Here is a 19,012-nt window from a genome sequence, read left to right as displayed (position 1 = left end):
AGAACAGGGAACGAGACACTACACCTACCTGCCATGCCTCGGGGCCTGCCTACCAACAGTCCCTTCAGACGATAGGATGTTGTCATGTTTTCAAGGCTCCCCTTTATACATCCAGATCGCGCGTTAATCATTCACGCTAATGATTCAAAGGATGTCGCCGAGTTGATATTTGATTTCAGACACCTGTCACACCTGAGGCGTTCCCCAAAGCGTCAATGATGTAGTGTCTCGTTCCCTGTTCTCAGGGAACATAGGTTACAGTTGTAACCTGAGAAATTTAATCTACAGGTTAATTAGTTTACATATAAAGTACTAATATAAAAAACAAGACAAAACAACATCAAGAGTAAACCATTTACAAGCGTTGTAACACCAGAGAGGCCATTAATATTCAGCGTCTGCCTTCATCTTCCCCTTTCAGCCTTTTATAGACCATCTGTTTTCTTGAGGTCATCTTTGGAAATCCCCTCATAAATTATCAGTCTCTTACAGACAATCTATCCAATCCTAACGCCGGTTTCACACTGCACGCATTAGCAGAGTGTAAGCAGTGCATATGGTGAGCAGGAGCAGGACACGAGCGTTTTGCTTTCACACTGGCAGCGTTTGTCACGCGCGCCTGAACCGCAGCGTGTGTATAGACAGAGTACTCTATAATCAGGGTAAGTTGGCATTGCTTTATTTAGTTTTCAAATACATTTAAGAGAAAAGACTTGTCAAGAAGCTTATTTTATTAATCATTTCATTTATAACTTTTGATTCGTCTTTGTTTTTATTGTTCGGGCAAGAAGTTTGTTTTTGGACATTTGTTTTCTTTTTAAATTGCTGTTGGTCATATGAGTGACTGTTTAAAACACAATAGATATCATCAATGTGCTTTTGGGGTAAAACTGCGGTGTATTTTGGCCTTGATCAATGCGTGTCACTTTAATTCAGTGTAAGCGGCGCGTTAAAAATAGACCGGGCGCCGAAACTATCGCGGCACTGCTGTTCCTGCTCTGCTCCTGCTACGCGCCGCTTCTGCATGCGGTGTGAATGCACTCATTGATTAACATGGACGCCGGGAAAAATACGCGCTGCTCACGCGCCGCTGACGCTTGCGGTGTGAAACCGGCGTAAGTCTTGAGGTGTAATGAGTTCTGGGAATTCATTTCGGACCTGTCTTTATAAAGCCTTTCGCCTCTTAGACTTCCTTCTTTAGACTTTTCTTCTTTGTTGCATTCTGCACTTCATCCGCAACACATCCGACGGTAATGCTTGCATTTATCTTCTTTCTTTAGAAAAGCTCTTTCTAATATATGTTTTGTTCCTCTCTATGCTTTTTAATTAATGCTTAAAACATTATGGGCCCTATCTTGCACCCAGCGCAACTGACTTTGTACACCGACGCATGTATCATTCCTATTTTGCACCCGCGCAAAGCGTGCTTTTCCCTCCACAGAAACACGTCGCTAAACTAGGGAATGAACTTGCGCTCCCTGGGCGGTTCAGCGCAAAAAAGGAGGCGTGTTCCGGCGCAAACAATCCCTGGTGCTATTTTGCTGTTCCATAAAACAATTGCTCCACTGACCAGAAAAAAACTAGTCTAAAGTCAGTGGCGCGTTATGCATGTTATTCATATGCTATTTTAAGGGCGCATGCTTGGCCATAATCAATGTAGCGTGTGCACAACGCGCATGCACTTTGTTTCTCTCATCTACACAGAAGCAGCAGTTTTCATTTATGTAAATCATACATTATTACGATAGATAGACAGATATATATGTAACCCGTCTTGTCTGTCTGCGTTGTGTTCTGGGTTGTTCTCAAGTAGACACAGAGGCACGGGCTGTCTCAATGCAGTTTATTATCTGCGGTCATAAACAAAATGACAATGAGTGTTGCGTGACATCAGATTGGCATCCCAGTCAAATCCAGCATTGCTCTGACTGAGGTCAGCCTTGCGCGGCGCAAGTCCCCGATCTGATGACGTCACACGCACGCACTGCACTAAACCGACGCGCAGGCAGAATGAACACAAAACGAAACTCCCAGTAATACAAAAAGAAATATTTTTGGTGGAATTCATAAGTATACAAATAAACCTGCTACATTCACCCCCCCCCCCCCTGAATTCCACCAAAATAATGACACCCCTCCCTGAATTCTATAATAGCACCAAAGATGCATTAATGTAAACACACTCATACCCGGACCAAATAACAATGAGATCTAATCCCAAAGTTCAGTAAAAAACTATCCGTAAAACGGATCAAGGAAAAAAATTAAGGTTGATCAGGCCCTCATCCTCTCAGGAACATAAAGGTGCAGCCTACACCCCTAAACATCTGGTCCCCTGGCTTGAAAAACCCCACAGTACGGTTTCACATTCAAGGAAGAAGAAGAAGAAAAAAAAAATTTAATAAAAAAAAACTGTTTGAAAAGAGAAAAACTTAACGGTGTGCACTCTAAATCAAACTTTCTGAGGCAAGGAAAGGCCCCATTTAACAGGTCTCTGAACCATACTCTCAATAAGTCTATTGACAGACCTAACCACCCTCCCAGTTCTAGTTACAACCCTGCCTTGAATTCTGTTATCAACTACAGCAGTCTGAGTCACAGTAGAGTCAGCAGGTGAGCAGGCTTGAGTGGGGGTTGAGTCAGTCGGAGTCGTATCAACGTCAATAGGTGCATTTGACTGAACAAGGTCTGGGTCAGACAGGGCCGCTTCAGGTGAACTGGCCATGTCTTCATGAGCGTGAGACTCATCCTCAAGTTCTGGAATAGAAACTTCTTCGTCTGCTGAAGCCTCAGCAGCTCGATCTGGGTCTGACAGAACCCATGAGGACGTCCGTGCCAAGGACGACTCTCGCTCCAGATTGCTCAGGCTATCCACATCTCCACAGACACTTGTGCCTTCAACTTCTGATGAGCTGACAAAAGACTGATTCTCCAGGGTGTCTTGGATAGGAAGGAAGCTCACGTCAAGCAAAAGGTTCCTGTGCACAACCTTGGTCTGGCCAGAGACATCGCTGATCTTGTAGATGTGAGTCTTGGGGTTCCGCTCCACTACCGTATACACTGCAGGTTCCCACTTGTCGGCTAACTTTTTTTTTCCTTTCTCTCCCTTGTTCGCGAGCAGCACTCGGGCTCCAACAGGTAAGGAAACCCCTCTGACCTTTTTATTGTACTGACGAGCCTGCTGTTCCTGCTCTTTAGTGGCATGCTGCTGGGCGATGTTGGCTGCCTCAGACAGGTAAGATAGCAGAGTCCTCGAGTAGCTGCTGAAGTCTGTCACAGTGAGGTCGTGCAGAACAGACTGAAAGACAACATCAACTGGGAGCCTTGGAACGCGGCCAAACATTAAGTGGAAGGGTGCATAGCCGGTTGTTTCGTGAGCAGTCGCATTGTATGCAAATGTCAACGTCTGGATCTGCTGTGGCCATTCTTGCTTGGCTCTCAGAGGAAGACTCCGTATCATGTTGCCCAGTGTGCGGTTAAAACGCTCTGTGCCCCCGTTGCCCATTGGGTGATATGCCGTTGTATGAGACTTTGCCACCCCCGACAGCTGCAGCAACTCAGACACCAGCTCACTCTCAAAACTAGGGCCCTGGTCAGAGTGGATGCGCTCAGGGAACCCGTAGACACAAAAGACACAATTCCATAACTTTCTGGCCACTTGTTTGGCAGTCTGGTTCCTGCAAGGAAAGGCAAAAGCCATTTTCGTAAAGTGGTCAGTCGCCACCAGCACATCAACAGAGTTCTTGTTCTTATCCTCTGCTGACCAAAAATCAATGCAGACCAGTTCCATGGCAGCGGAAGTTTTAATACTTTCCAAGGGGGCTCGTGCTGAGGGCTCCGGGGATTTTGCAAGTACACACCTCTCACAGCATCGCACATGCTCTCTCGTATCTCTCTCCATACTGGGCCAGAAGAAACGTTGTCTCGCCAGATGGAGCGTCCTCGCCTGTCCTTGATGCCCTGCCAAGTCATGAACTCCCTTCAAGGCATCACCCTTCAAACTGGCTGGCAGTAGCAACTGGAATCTTTTCATCCTACTCAATGGGTCCTTCGTTTCTCGGTACAAGACACCATTCCGAATGACTAGCCTCTCCCAGTGTTTCAGTAACGCCAACGAACTGGGGCCCATACTGTGCCTTTCTCGTCTAGATGGGCGACGTCTGCGGACCACAAATGGAAGAACCGAAGATATAGTGGGGTCCTGAAGCTGCTTATCTGCCAATTCGCACAGAGTGAGTGAGGGCAGGGTACACTGGCCTGCAGGTTGCAGCTGTTGGACATGTTGGCCAAGACAAAGAGCCCTGTTCTCCACACCACTCCTCCAGGAACTGTGAGAGGCTAGAGCAGCTTTGACTTCAGCTGCACTGTAGGAGCCTGCGGTGCCATGTGGTGGCTCGTGCTGTTGAACCACTTGGAGGTGTTGGACGCCCAGTCTGAATGTCTGTTGCACCTCCTCAGCCTCCGCACCTTCAGCCTCCTGCACTAGGCTACCATATGGCTCTTGGATCAGACGCCTGCTAACTGAAGTGGTAAAGGGATCTCGACTGAGTGCATCTGCTACAACATTTTTTGGGCCTGGGATGTATTTCAGGTCGAAGTTGTATGAAGACAGTTTGGCTACCCATCTCTGTTCGTATGCATCGAGCTTGGGCTTGGTCATGATGTGGGTCAGCGGGTTGTTGTCTGTCCACACGGTAAAGTCATGTCCCTTCAGCCAGTGACTGAACTTCTCAGAGACGCTCCATTTCAGTGCCATAAACTCAAGACGATGAGCGGGATATCTTTGCTGTGACTTGCTGAGGGTCTTACTGGCAAAAGCAATGGGGCGAGCCTTGTCTTCCCCTACTGGCAATTGTGACAACACAGCCCCAAGCCCGTCCAGGGATGCATCAACAGACAGGATGAATGGTCTGGAGAAATCAGGATGGGCCAATACAGCACAGTTGAGCAGATCTGTCTTGAGCTTCTGGAAAGCCTTCTCGCATTCAGGAGTCCAATCCGCTGCAGTCAGTTTCCTGTACATACCCGCACCTCCACCACTCCGACCAGTCCGGCCTCTCCTCTTCTGGCCTGCCGTCAAAGCAAACAGGGGCTTTGCAATGGCTGAGCAGCCAAGAATGAAAGACTGGTAGAAGAACACCATGCCAAGAAATGACTTCAGCCTCTTTACAGATGGGGTATGACCATCCTCCTCCATCAGAGCCTCCTTTGGCATCTTGCAGATGACATCAACTTTGGTGGGATCCACCGCAACCCCACTTTGGTCGATGACGTGACCAAGGAACCTCACTGACCTCATCAGAAGGTGGCATTTCTTGGGGCTCAGCTTGAGGTTGTTGTCTCTGAGCTTACCGAAGACCACTTGGAGCCTGTTTAGTGCTTCCTCTTCAGTGGGCGCAAAGACAAGTAGGTCGTCTAAGTAGCAGAGCAGGCTTGTGAAGTTAAGGCTGCCAAAGATGCTCAGCATCATACGCATGAATGATGCTGGGCTGTTACAAAGCCCCTGCGGCATCCTGTTGTACTCGTACAAACCAACAGGTGTCGTGAAGGCTGTATACTTCTTGTGGTCTTCACACATCGGAACATTATAGAAGCCCGAGGTCAGATCCATTGTACTGAAAACAGCATTACCTCCCAGTGCTGCTAGACAGTCGGCCTGATGAGGCAGAGGGTGAGCATCTTTTAAAGTCTGTGCATTCAGCCACCTGAAGTCTGTGCAGATTCTGAGCCCACCATCTTTCTTCCACACCATGACGAGAGGGGATGCATACTCACTGATGGACTTGCGGATGATCCCCCTCTCCTCCATGTCAGAGAGCACTCGTCGTAGCTGTTGGTAATGTGCAGGAGGGACTCTCCTATATGGCATGCGAAATGGGCGATCGTCTGTCAGGCGAATGCTGTGCACAAACTCTCTCGCCTCGCCACAATCAAGTGAGTGTCTGGAGAAGATGTCTTCATACTCTCCAACCAGTTCGACAAGACGTTTCTTCGCCCAAAAGCTGGCTTGGCATGAGTCAATGTCCAAATCGCTCAACCCCAGGTTGGACAGGCGTTCTTTGAGGTCAGCATCCGTGGCAGGTGAAACCATAACACTCTCTGGCTCCAAGCCCTCCATCTCACACAGACCTTGCTGAACGTTGAAGTCCTCCACAGCAAGACACGGGAACACATCAGCGATGATGGCATTACGTCTCAATGTGATTGGCTTCGGCGAAAGATTCGTCATCTTCAAGGGCACCCACCTGTCAGCCCACATCGCAGTGATGACACGACCCACAAGGACATCCCGTGGACTTGACCTGGAACCACATGGCTCCACAATGACTGTGCTGCCTGGAGACATCGGCACCTTGCTGGACAGCCTACCCCACACCAGGTGTTCGTGCTGCGGTTCCAGTGTGACAGCATGAGGCAGCTTCAAAGGTCCGATCTTGTCTGGGACATCCTCACTCTTCCATCTTGTGGTGCAGGACAGCATATCAAGGAACTGGTCACAGTCTGACGGTACTCTCTTGCCTCCAGCTGATATGAGTCTCCAGTAGTTTTCATCGCTCTTCATGGTACGTGCGAGGTGCTTGAGGACGTTTGAACCGATGATGAGCTCATCACGCTGGCCCGGCACAAGCAGAACAGGAACAGCGCACTTCACTCCATACACAGACAGCGTCAAGTCATACACTCCTTTGGGACGTGTCTGCTTTCCCCCACAACCGACAAGCACAATTCTTTCGGCTGATTCAGGCTCTTTAAGAAGGACTCCCGCCACCTTGAGTAATGCTTCAGCCCCCTCACTCATCGTACAAGCCATGGATCCTGATCAATCATGTCCTTCAGCTTCACCTTGTCATTAACCACAACCTGGACGTAGAATAATTCACTGAAAGCTGGCACCTCTCCAGACCCTTGAACCACGTTAACAGGCATTAACGTAAAGTAGCTCCAAGTCCTCGTCTCCAATGAGGGTGTTGTGTCGATCCCCCACACTGCCCCTCTCCAAGTGTGGGCTCTCTAGTTTCCCGCCGGCGGCCCTCGTCTGGCATCAGCCTGGCCCACCCGCTTCCGTCCATACTTGTCACAGTCCTTCTTCCAGTGACCAGGAGTAAAACACGCGAGACACAGGTTTTCTCTCCTGCAATGTGCGAGCGTGGAATGTCTGACTCTACAACTCCTCCTCTGAAAGGACATTGGAGCATATGACGGCTCTATTGCAGGGGCTTGGACGTTCTGACGCACCACCAAGTGATCTAGAAGACTGATCAGTGCATTCATGCTATTCACACCAACAGTGGCAGTGGCTGGAGTGGCGTGACTGGACTGGGGTGCTTGATAGCATGCTGGTGACTGTGCATATTGTGGAACAGACTGTGCATGGGATGGTTGAGGCAAGTGAACAGCTGGGGAATTGGGCACAAACTGTTCTGCTAAAGGTGAAAGCTGTGATGTTGGTGTCTGAACTGATGCGTTGGCAAACATAGTGGCTTGAGGCGGAACGAACCCCTGGGAAAAAGGCAGCTGAAACTGGGGCTCTGCTGGCGCTGGTTGAGACAGCTCTGGCTCTCGTGACATGGCTGACTGTGTGTGAGTGACTATGTGTCTCTGTGGAGTATGAGAACTGGTCAGCGTGCGCATCCTGAGTTCCCTCTGGTAGGCGTCAATGCGTTCCTGGACCTCGCTCGTGGTCCACTCCTCAGCCGCCTTGAAGCTAAGTCTGTTAGAGAGTATGGGGTCTGGGCAAAACTTGATGAACATCATGCATACCTCCCGTCCCGGATCTTCAACACTTCGTTTCTGTCTCTTTAGGCACTCGTCAGCGATATCAATGGCGTTATTCAACCTGATCCAGTAGTCCATCACCCCTTCGTCTCGCAGTGGCCTGGTGTTGTAAAAGTCAGCCATTGGCATGGATGAGTAGGTCAACTCACTAAAGTGTTGTTTCAGTATGTCATAGACAAAGTCGGGGGTCGCGTCAGTAGAGTTATGTCGTAGAGTAACCCGCACTACATCTCTAGCCTTCCCCCTTAGCTTAGCTAATATCTCCTGTAGCTGCAGGTGTACTGGAACATTACTCTTACGAAAATATGCCCCAACCATTTCCACCCACTCCCGGACAGAACACTTATCACTGCTATCACCCCTATAAATAGGCGGCTCCTTAGCATCAGATTGCATTACTAGCCTAACACCGGACAAATTAAACTCCGTCGGTTGCTGTTCAGGCTGTGAACCCCCCTTTTTTACAGATGTGTCGTGTGCTGTTACATCACTATTACGTTGCAGCTGGTCTGCAATAGACTGGCCAATTTGGCTGGCTAACTCTGTAATAAGGGCTCTTACATCATCACTAGAGGCTGATGTGGTACGCTGCTCACTTGGGGAAAGACTGGGGGGAAACTGGACACGACTGGAACATGCCCTGGGTGTTCTCAACCCTCCCACATCAGGCGACTGAACCTCGTCCTTGAATAACCTCCCCCTCCCAAACCCCACAGTAGCATACATATCTCGATCAAAAACACCCGTACCCACTGGTGTATTTACTGAGTCCATTGTGCAATACTTGGGTGAAACAATGCAGTCCCCACGGCGATCGAAGTGGCGTCGATACTCGAAGAATCCAAAAGGTCACGGCACCAATGTAACCCGTCTTGTCTGTCTGCGTTGTGTTCTGGGTTGTTCTCAAGTAGACACAGAGGCACGGGCTGTCTCAATGCAGTTTATTATCTGCGGTCATAAACAAAATGACAATGAGTGTTGCGTGACATCAGATTGGCATCCCAGTCAAATCCAGCATTGCTCTGACTGAGGTCAGCCTTGCGCGGCGCAAGTCCCCGATCTGATGACGTCACACGCACGCACTGCACTAAAAAGACGCGCAGGCAGAATGAACACAAAACGAAACTCCCAGTAATACAAAAAGAAATATTTTTGGTGGAATTCATAAGTATACAAATAAACCTGCTACAGATAGATACGTTGAAACGTTGCATTTCTTGTTATTTCAGGTTTATTACCTGGTTATCTTTGTGAACCAAAAAATAAATAAACAAACAAATGTGGAATACCGAGTAATATCCTCTTTGTACACTGGGTTGCCCTTTCCGTGGGAATAAAACGGAACAGTAGGGAGACTGTTTCAAATGTTGGCGCGCGGCCGCGGCGAGCGCGCTCATAATGGAAGCAACGTGGTGCGCTAGTTTTTTCAGGCGGGTTTTTCCTTCTCATCTCCAGAAATAGGCTATATCTAGTAGTAAAGATAATGCAAGGGCTAGAAATCAATTAATCATTTGCTGATACTTCTTCGTCGTCATCATTGAGAGCGCAGTTAATAGTTGCATAGCAACGACAGACGTCATGGGCGTGCAAGCGCTTGTAGGAGACAGCGGCACGGCCGCGCTTTCCACAAGTTCTTAGACGCAATATTTGAACGGCCTCTTGCAGAGTTGGCCAATTACAATATTTTTGTCATCCTTGATGAAATACTTCCACACATCTGACGTGTGGTGTCTGTTGGTGACGTTCGCCATTTTTAATTCATTTAATGGACGCTCGAGTAGTCGATTGTTTCCGACAGCATCGACTAGTGGTTGAAGTAGTCGATCTATAGACTACTCGACTAGTCTATGCAAGCCCTAATAGATAGATAGATAGATAGATAGATAGATAGTTTATTAAAGCATTATACAAAGCATTATATTATATTATATAAAGCATTATAGCTTACACATTTACCCAAATTATCATAGGCCTGTTTAACCGAAGTTAATTCGGGTGTGTTTCTCCATCCCCAAAATCACTTCTCTGTGTTTTACGGCCCTGATGAGAAAGTCCGTCTCCTCGGCTGTGAACCGCTCCTGGCAAATCCGCCGTTACGATAGGAATCCGCTATAGAATAAGCGCGCCTGCTCTTAAAGGGAATGTGAGATGACGCTCTGATTGGTTTATTTCACGTTACGCCCAAACCACACCTATGAGTAATGAAGCTACTTCAGACCAACCCCTTTTAGATTTGCGCCAGGCGCAAGAGTCATTTATCCCGCCGGGAAAATAGCAACAGTGCCCAAGACCCGCCCACAAAGTTACTTGCGCTTTGCGCTTGACACTTGTGTTTCAGATCGTTAAAATAGGGCCCTAAGTATGGTATGTTTTTCTTTATAAACCACTTTCTTAATAAACAAGTATCAAATGTGGTTGATTACAATACTTCTTCTTCTACAGACAAAAGTCATACTTATAACAGGACAATTGCAGATTTTCCACAACAATATAATCAATAAATATATATTAACTCTCCATCTTTCTCTGCAGGAATATGACATTTAAAACACTGGCTCAGTTTGTGGTTCTTGGTTGCTCCTGGATTCTGGGTTTCTGGAAGGAGCTGGAGATCCTCTTCGTGATCTTGAACTCCCAGCAGGGAACCTTCATGTTCCTGGTCTATTGTGTCCTCAATAATCAGGTCAGACATCAGTACAGACAATCTACCAGAAAATCATCTCTCACCTACTTTATATTAATGGTTAGTTCCCAAAAATGAAAATTAGCCATGATTTACTCACCCTCAAGTCATCCTAGGTGTATAAGACATTCTTCTTTCAGACGAATAAAATCAGAGATATATTTAAAAATGTCCTGGGCCTGGTTTTTCAAAAGGTTTAATCCGGATAAAATTGATCCGGATTTAGTAATCCTTTTTTTTTTTGCGATCCGTGATCAAGTAATCCAGCTTACTTTTGAGCCAGTTTTTCAAAGCAACATTGGATTGCATCAATCTGATCCGGATAGGAACTTTTCAGGATTACCAAATCCTGTTTACTAGAGCCTTAAATGGAACCAACAGTGTAGCCTACTGGCTTAGCAAAGAACTACAGTTGGCAAAATACTGGTGGCCACAAATAACCATTGTTTATTTTAATTTTAAGAAACAGAAACACTGTAATAAACAGAAACATTTTTACTTTCCTTATTTTGTTATAATGTTAAATTGCAGATTTCTCATCTCATTAGATGTGACATGCTTCATATATGCTTCAAATATGAAGAAATGTATATATCATCAGTAAACATTGATTTTGTGATCATTCACTTAAAAAAAAAACCTCTCTGGTTTTATTTGGTTCGAAAAATCACAACTGAATCCACCCTTCTGATGGGATCAGGATAATCCTATTTTTTTGGATCAAATAGATCCCAAACCGAGTTCAAAGTTCTGAAAAACCCAAAGGGCAGGTTTGATCCAGATCGAATTTAAGATCGGATTACATGATCTGATCTTTGTTCAGAATCCCTCTTTTGCTTTTGAAAAACCCATTTCCAAGATTTGATCCAATCCGTGATCCGAAATCCCACTGGATTACTTTTGAAAAACTGGGCCCTGGCTCTGAGAGAAGGGGCCGGGGAGCAGCTGGCCTGTACGGTTAACTAATCAATGCAATCGGTTGATGTGCGTTTTAACATTGCTAAGAAAATTCCCACTCCTCCGTGAGAGATGCGAGACCGGTGCGTCTCAGTAATGACGCCACCGGCCTCGTGCCGTTCTCCCGCGCCCCTCAGCCTCGTCCTGCTCGCCACAGTAAACATGATGAATGCCGACTGTAGAACGCAAAAGCCGAATTCTGGACATTTTGGGCGATCTCCAAATCCAGGTCAAACTCATCACGGAGACTCGCTAGTAGCTTAGCTTTGTTGTTGTCAACTGCCCTCTCTTACTAGTAGGCGTGGCTTGGGAGTGGCCTCCTAGGGCAGCGAAGCAAGTGCATTCTGGGAGTTGTTGTCTTTCATCGACATAAGCCACATAAAATACATTTTCTGGCTTTTCTTAGTCTAGAAAGCTCCAAATTCAAAAATAATTTCACATTTCTTCTACATAAATGACCTATTTTAAATACACATTCATCTTTCCAGAGGTAAAGTGTCCCTTTAAGTCATCCTAGGTGTATATGACATTCTTCTTTCAGACGAATACAATCAGAGTTATATTAAAAAACGTCCTGGCTCTTCCAAGCTTTATAATGGCAGTGAATGGCCGTTTCGGTGAAAGAGTGACCCTTGACCTGATGCACAACATAATGACGAACACGGGGATAGAGCAAAACAAAACACCAGTCACAAATTACTTTAAAAAGACAATTTTTTTGAGAGAAAATATGAGAGTTGAAAAAATTACGATTTTTGCGTCATTGTGGGAGGAAGTGTTAAGAGGTAAATACGGATTTCTCCCGTCTCAGGGGAAAATGAGAGAGTGTTGCACGACCATTCAATAGTATGACTGGGTTTCTAACAATGCAAAGCTTAATGCAAATGGGTGGAGTGTTCCTTTAAGGGCGAGTAAATCATGGGCTAATTTTCATTTTGGGGTGAACTAACCCTTTAACCCTTTAGAACCGGCTGTGTCGTGGCCGACACATATCAGCAAGCTGTATTCATTTAACCCGTAACCCTTCAACAATTTGCACTATCAAAACCATTCAAATTGCCCCTGACAGTAGACAACATACGTTTTTCGGCAATATACGGCTTGTTACGGTAATTTCATGCTTTCCGTCTGCAAATTACAGCAGCGCGGGAAGGAAGGATTTTAACATAGAGATACGAAGCGCGGCAGGTTAGAGTGTTTTGGATTGCATAAAATAATAAAAGAAATGGACAAATACATGGCGAAAGAAGTATTAGACAGCAGAAGAGGGGAAGTATTTTTAATGAAACTTGGGAAGCGGATGGCCGTTACTCTTTCACGTATCTAAGCATGTAGTGAGTGAATGTGTATGTGTACGTGCCTATGAATGCGTGCATTTGTATGTGTGCGTGTATGAAAAAAAAGTGTCCTAAATTAAAACTGTGCCACCCAATGTCACAAAAAAGACTTGTATGTATTATAGTTCGTTTTTCAACTTTAAAGTGTTAGTTTCTTTCGTTCATGATTTCAGTTTTTTTTCTAAATAAAAATCAGTACATCTATTCTCGTTTTTTTGTCTATTTAAATTCTATTTAAATTCTATTTACAAACTCACCACACACACAATGATGGTCAATAGCTGTAATTTGTTGAAAGCTAATCTTTTTTCTGAAAAAGATGACACCTTGCACATTAAGATTAAGCACATTGTTTTAGAATTGTACAGTCAAAAAATCAAAATATGTGAAAACGTCTCAGGTTACTCATGTAATCATGGTTCCCTGAGAAGGGAACGAGATGCTGCGTCACTATGATGACACTTTGGGGAATCCCTTCAGCGCCTGCATCCCTGAAGTCACATGTACAACTTAGTCCAATCCTGATTGGTGCAATGTCATCCCTTGCGGAAGCTATAAAGGGAGCCGGCATCACAGCTTCTGTCAGCCTTCTGATGACTGAAGCAAGCCGCTCTCAGGTGTAGGGAGGCATGGCAGAGGGACGCAGCGTCTTGTTCCCTTCTCAGGGAACCATGGTTACATGGTTACCTTTCGAGGGAACTCGCGCTGCGTCTCTATGACGACACTTTGGGGAACGATATGCCCACTTCACCATACTAATGGAAGTCTGTCCCGGTGTGAAATGAGGCACACCTCAGGACATGATTGCTTGAGACCCCGGAGTCGCCAGAAGGTCCAAGCTGTAAAATCTTACAAAGGTGTGTGGTGAGGACCACCCCACCGCATCACATACATCTTGGAGTGATGCCCCCGACCACAGAGCCTTTGAAGAAGCCATGCTTCGGGTGAAATGAGCTCTAACTGACAGAGGTGAGGGCAGCCCGCTCACCTCATAAGCCATAGAGATGGCCTCAACGATCCATCTACTTACGGTCGGTTTTGTTACTTCTTAGGGGGCCCGAAGCATACCAAGAGCTGGTCAGTTTTTTTGCCACTGGGATGTCTTCCTAACATACATCTCAAGGGCCCTAACTCGCCAAAGCAACCTGAGCTTCTCTTGTTCCGCCTACACTTAAGGAGGATGGAAGGCCTGAAGGACAACTGGCCAGACCACGTTAGTGGGCACCTTAGGTACATAGCCGGGTCTTCGGTAAAGGATAGCTTTAACTTTTAGACAGGAGGGAGCAACAGACAAAGCCTGTAAATCTCCTATTCTTTTGAGAGATAATATAGCCAGCAGAAACACCATCTTTAATGGTAGGCACTTGTCTGATGCCGTGTCCAGAGGCTCGAAGGGTGCCAAGGATAACCCATCTAAAACTACGGCTAGATCCCACGTGGGGACTCTAACCTGAGCCGGAGGCCTCATCCTCTGAGTACCACGAAGAAAACAAGTAATAAGATAATGCCTTCACAGTGACCTGCCATCCAGAGGGACATGGAAAGCAGCCACTGCTGCCACGTACACCTTTAGTGTAGAGGGGGAAAGGCCGGCCGAGAAACGACCCTGCAGGAACTCCAGCACTGAAGCCACTGGGCAGTTGGTGTTCTGTACACCATGAAATTAATATGAAATTAACTATGAAATTAATTTCAGAGCATATAGTTTCCTTGTGGAGGGAGCTCTAGAGTTTAAGATGGTCTCTCTACTGAGGTAGTGGAGACCAGCATTCAAGAACTGATCCCCCTCAGGGGCCAGACCCACAATTTCCACATCTCTGGCCGGGGGTGAAATATTGTGCCCCCGGCCTGAGTTAGAAGGTCCCTCCTAATGGGAATCTCCCATGGGGGGCCGTCCAGGAGGGCTATCAGGTCTGGGAATTCCCCAAAGTGTCATCATAGCGACGCAGCGCGAGTTCCCTCGAAAGGGAAACACCTATTTTAGCTTCAGGTTCTAAAGGGTTAAGTTAATTTTTCATTTCCCATCCTCTAAAATTAAATTCTTGAAAAATAACCTGGAAATGTTCTGTGTTTTTTTTTTTTTTGTTTGTTTGTTTGTTTTTTAACCAGAGTTTAAAACTATTTCTCTTCTCATTCTTGTCCAGGTCAGGCAGCAGTACAGGAAGTTCTTTAGCTGTCTTTCCTGTGGACTCAAATTAACACCATCAAGAAACATTGAAGACACAAGCATCCATATTCAGCAAAGGAAGTCCCATTATTATAAAATAGATTCTGTCATGACCGACTCAGTTACAAATTTCACTAGTTAACCTGCTATATATTTACAGCGGTCAATGCACTTATGTGAATCTATACATTTCATTAAGTGCAACATTTCTTTGGTAGAGGAACTACCATGATTTTTAGAGGCTTGTATACTGGGTTTCACTTTTAATATGCTAACAAAAATAATAAGATAAAGCAATTGTTTTTCAGCTTAAAGTGTTTTATTAAAGCAGTGTGATATCTGTAACATTTCAAATCTTATTTTCTTTTAAACAATCTATTCAAAACTCAAAACATATTCATAACTCATAATCTCACAATCCAAAAAGATTCCACAGATGTTTCCCACAGAATTTGTGAATAAACAAATTTAGTTCCACAATTAAAAACAATAACATAAATTACCTGTAATAAAACAGAAAAAAGGTTCCATGTGAATTTGCATAAGAAATGAACCACAATATCAGTAGTTTGAATCATTTATTTTAAATAAATCTAGTATTTGTTACAAATTTGTCCTCTATCTGACTTTGAGCTTTTGAGTTTCTCACCATATAACTTTTGCATCAAATGTTGTTTTACATACTTAGAAATGAGAGGATCCAAGCATCACTTTGAGCCACCACTATATTGGAAATGACTTTTAGTGGCATCAGTAAATGGTCACATTAGACCGTATTAGCAGAAAAAGTACAGGCTGCTTTCATAGAAATACTTCCCCGAGGTGTCCAAAGGATCAGGCTGCTGATAAGAAACTATATTATTGTAGTCCCGCAACACCACAACATGCTCTACTGTCCATCTTTGGAATAATAAGTAAACTTAGATGTGTTAGATGTGTGTAGTTGACAACAAAACACTGGCCAAGAGTTCGCAGCTGGAGACTTTCTGCTGGACTTGACCCAAAGGAAACTAAAATGGGGGGAAACTAAAAATTTAGGAAGCGAAAAATGTACATGACAAACACATAAACCAGTCTAGTCCAGCAATGTTTTTGGTTCAGATAGTCTCTCATTGGCAGTACATTACAGAATAACAGTTCGACAACTTCAGCAGCCCCTTATATTTATCCTTTAAATATTATGAAACCAAAAATTCCCAATGGCAATGTCTCCAGCATTGCAGTTTACATGGCTAACGAAGCCGGCAAAACATTAGCAATAGTGTCCTTGGCACTCTGGCTTAATCTTTCAGGAAACTTGACCTCATACTCGACAATCAAGTCCCCACGATGATCTGAGGATTTCGGAAGAGGAAGACTCTCCCCTGGTGACATGCCGTTTCATCCTGGGACAGACAATGTCTTGAGTTGTTAAGTTAACCGTGCGATTATCCAGTGTTGGAACGTTAACTGTGCAACCCAAAGTGCCTGAGAAAGTAGACAAGAACAGGATAAGAAAAATACAGACGGAAGAAAAGAGTTTGTAAGCAAACTCTTAAAATATGAGCCCATCTTACCTCTTTGAGTGTAATTTTTGCAAAATAAATAATGTCCAATCCATCTCTTCTGTACACTGGATATGGCTTATCCTTCACCACAAAGGCGCCTCATCCTCTTCCTTAGGGAAAGTAATATTGGTTCCTTCTTTCCAGCCTTTCTTAACTTCCACTGTAAAGATCTTGTCATCAGTACGCGTTGTTCTTCCATCGGGATTTAGGCGTTTGTGGGAGATCTTCATCTTCTTGGTGCAGCCAGTGAACATGGCTTCTTCTAGACTGACCCTCAGATCGTTGGTCACGGGAGGATCCTGTTTTTTGGCCAGTGCCTTGCTGGGACCTTGCGTATTAAAGGACCGTGGGAAACCACCCATTCCACCCATGCCAAAACTCGCAAATGGGTCATCAGTTTCCATTCCCTCGTCCATGCCACCGTTACGGCAAACGTGTTAGAAAGGGTAAACAAAAAGGGCACATATTAAAAATTATAGACAACTCATAAAAACTGCACCAAGGGACAAAAATGAATGAATTAAGATGAATTTATGAAATGTTTATTATTTTACATGGAACTGTTCATTACCTTAATTACCCAACGACTACACACTCTTCCTAACTCAAATTCACAGAAACTGAACTTTTTTTTTTGGCAAAATATTTTTATTAAGATTTTCTTCATGTAGCCTAAATACAATCACAATCTTGTTAAGACAAATTTGTCCATGTGAACATAATGACTGCATTACATGTATTTAAACCCATTAAAAGGCAGGAATTAAGCAGGAAAGAACTAATACAGTGAACAATGCTTCTTTCTTCAACATAGGTCATTAAGCATAGAAAATAAAAACATAGTATAGCCTAACATATAATCTTATCTCAAATTGTACATTCTTCCTCTTTTATTTAAAGTGGAATTTAAACTTAAGCTTAAATTGTGGAACTACAGGTTTCCTTGTCTCAAAAGTCCAAAAAATAATCTGTCAAATCTAAGTCCTTAATAAAGTCTATGAAAGGTCCCCAAATCCATCGAATAAATGTTGTTTAGATTTCCTAATGTATGTTATAGAGGGAGGCTGGACATCATCTGCTTTAACCACTGGGTGGCGCTGGGTCTGTTCACATTCTTCCAAGACAAAGCTATACATTTCTTTGCAGACAACAAACTTATATTTATAAAAGTACATTCAGTTTTGCTATAATTATGTTTGTTTGGGTATAAAGCTAATAAAAACAATTTTTGGTCCAATACTATGGGGTTATTATTGTTGCAATATTCCAAATAAATAGATTAATATTCACAAATAAATGTAAAGTGATTCACAAAAATGTATCGAATTCACAAATAAATAGATTATGATCCACAAATAAATGTAAAGAGTTTCACAAAAAATATAAAATACACAAATAAATAAAATGAGATTTGCAAATAAATAAAATATTTACAAATGTTTTATTATTTTACAAGCACAACTCTGCCTGGCATTTATTTGTGAACCGCTTTCTGTGCATTTGTAAATCGCTGCACACATTTGTGAATCGGTTCCTGTGCATTTGTGAATCCCCTCAAGCATTTGTGGATTTTGAAACACTTCTAGCCTCCACATGCAGACAAATCCACAAATAAGTGGACTCCACCCACTGCCTACTCAAGCCAATCAGATAACGGCCACATCGAGCTAGCCAATCGTAGCACGTTCTCGCTTCAACCAATCACGTTTGGCTTTACACTCGGGGCGGGAACTGATTCTTGACTGTCTTGAAAGAAGCAGTAGTAGCGCTGAACTGTTTGTGTGGTAAAAACACTCTGTTTTCAAAAGATTGTTGGAGTTTAAGGCCTCTTTATATTTCCATCAGGATACACTCAGGGAATTATGATAATCAGAGATGCCGAGCATCATGAACAGTCTCTACACCGGCAAGAGGCGCGACACAGCGCGTCAAAAGCAAATAGGCACTATCTATTCACTGCTACTGTAACGTTAGCAGTTTCAAATAATGTAACACTAGCACATTTGAACTGTTAACACATATTCCCTATGTGACGTCTGCTTAGCTGCAGACATGTCTGCATAATCGTACTCTTAACGGCTCTGATCGTAGCCTACTTATTGACTAGTGCTGGTTACTTGAAAAATCATATTTCGTGATAGTGTCCTGGACGCGGGGCATTCATTGATAGTAAACGGATGCCTGCACTTCTTCTGATGTAGCGGCTACTTCACACAATTAGGACAAATGTTTTGCACATTCAGTTTGCTCAGTGTAGATAGCCTCGCACGGGGTAGACACGATGCAAGAAATTACAGAACATACGATTTTACCTTTTGAAGCACAATCGCGGTGACAAATAGCAATAGGACATCAATAAATGTCATGTAGAATACCAAATATGAGCCCAAATGACCACCCAATATGTAACAGTACGAGCCTCAGCATCAGCGTGTAGTAGGCTACTGGGGTCGATGCTGCAAATAAAAATCTTGCAATGCAAATTAAAAACTCGTGTAGCTATTTATGGGTTGAAACCAGTTATTCATTAGTCAGCTTGCTTGAT

General features: G+C 44.3%; 1 protein-coding gene and 1 pseudogene across 2 annotated transcripts in view; one reads left to right on the top strand and one right to left on the bottom strand.

Annotated features, from left to right (window-relative positions):
• LOC308687562 (adhesion G protein-coupled receptor E3-like) overlaps positions 1-15,539 on the top strand; it is a 46,810-nt gene extending 31,271 nt beyond the window's left edge. Inside the window, exons 15-16 of the mRNA XM_081360175.1 lie at positions 10,309-10,459; positions 14,898-15,539. Coding sequence (XP_081216301.1) covers positions 10,309-10,459; positions 14,898-15,062 — 316 coding nt within the window. The 3' untranslated portion in view covers positions 15,063-15,539. The remainder of the gene's footprint in view (positions 1-10,308; positions 10,460-14,897) is intronic.
• A 605-nt stretch (positions 15,540-16,144) lies between these two features.
• Positions 16,145-16,898, bottom strand: LOC308688894 (dnaJ homolog subfamily B member 1-like; annotated as a pseudogene). Its single transcript has 2 exons — positions 16,477-16,898; positions 16,145-16,387 (listed from the first exon to the last, which is right to left on the bottom strand). The product of its transcript is annotated as a dnaJ homolog subfamily B member 1-like (transcript).
• Positions 16,899-19,012: the final 2,114 nt, after the last annotated feature.

The sequence above is a fragment of the Scardinius erythrophthalmus genome (genome assembly GCF_964197995.2).
Source record: "Scardinius erythrophthalmus genome assembly, chromosome: 3".
Classification (NCBI taxonomy): Eukaryota; Metazoa; Chordata; class Actinopteri; order Cypriniformes; family Leuciscidae; genus Scardinius; species Scardinius erythrophthalmus.
Note: the sequence above shows the minus strand (reverse complement) of the source record. Positions and strands in the feature narration are given on the sequence as shown.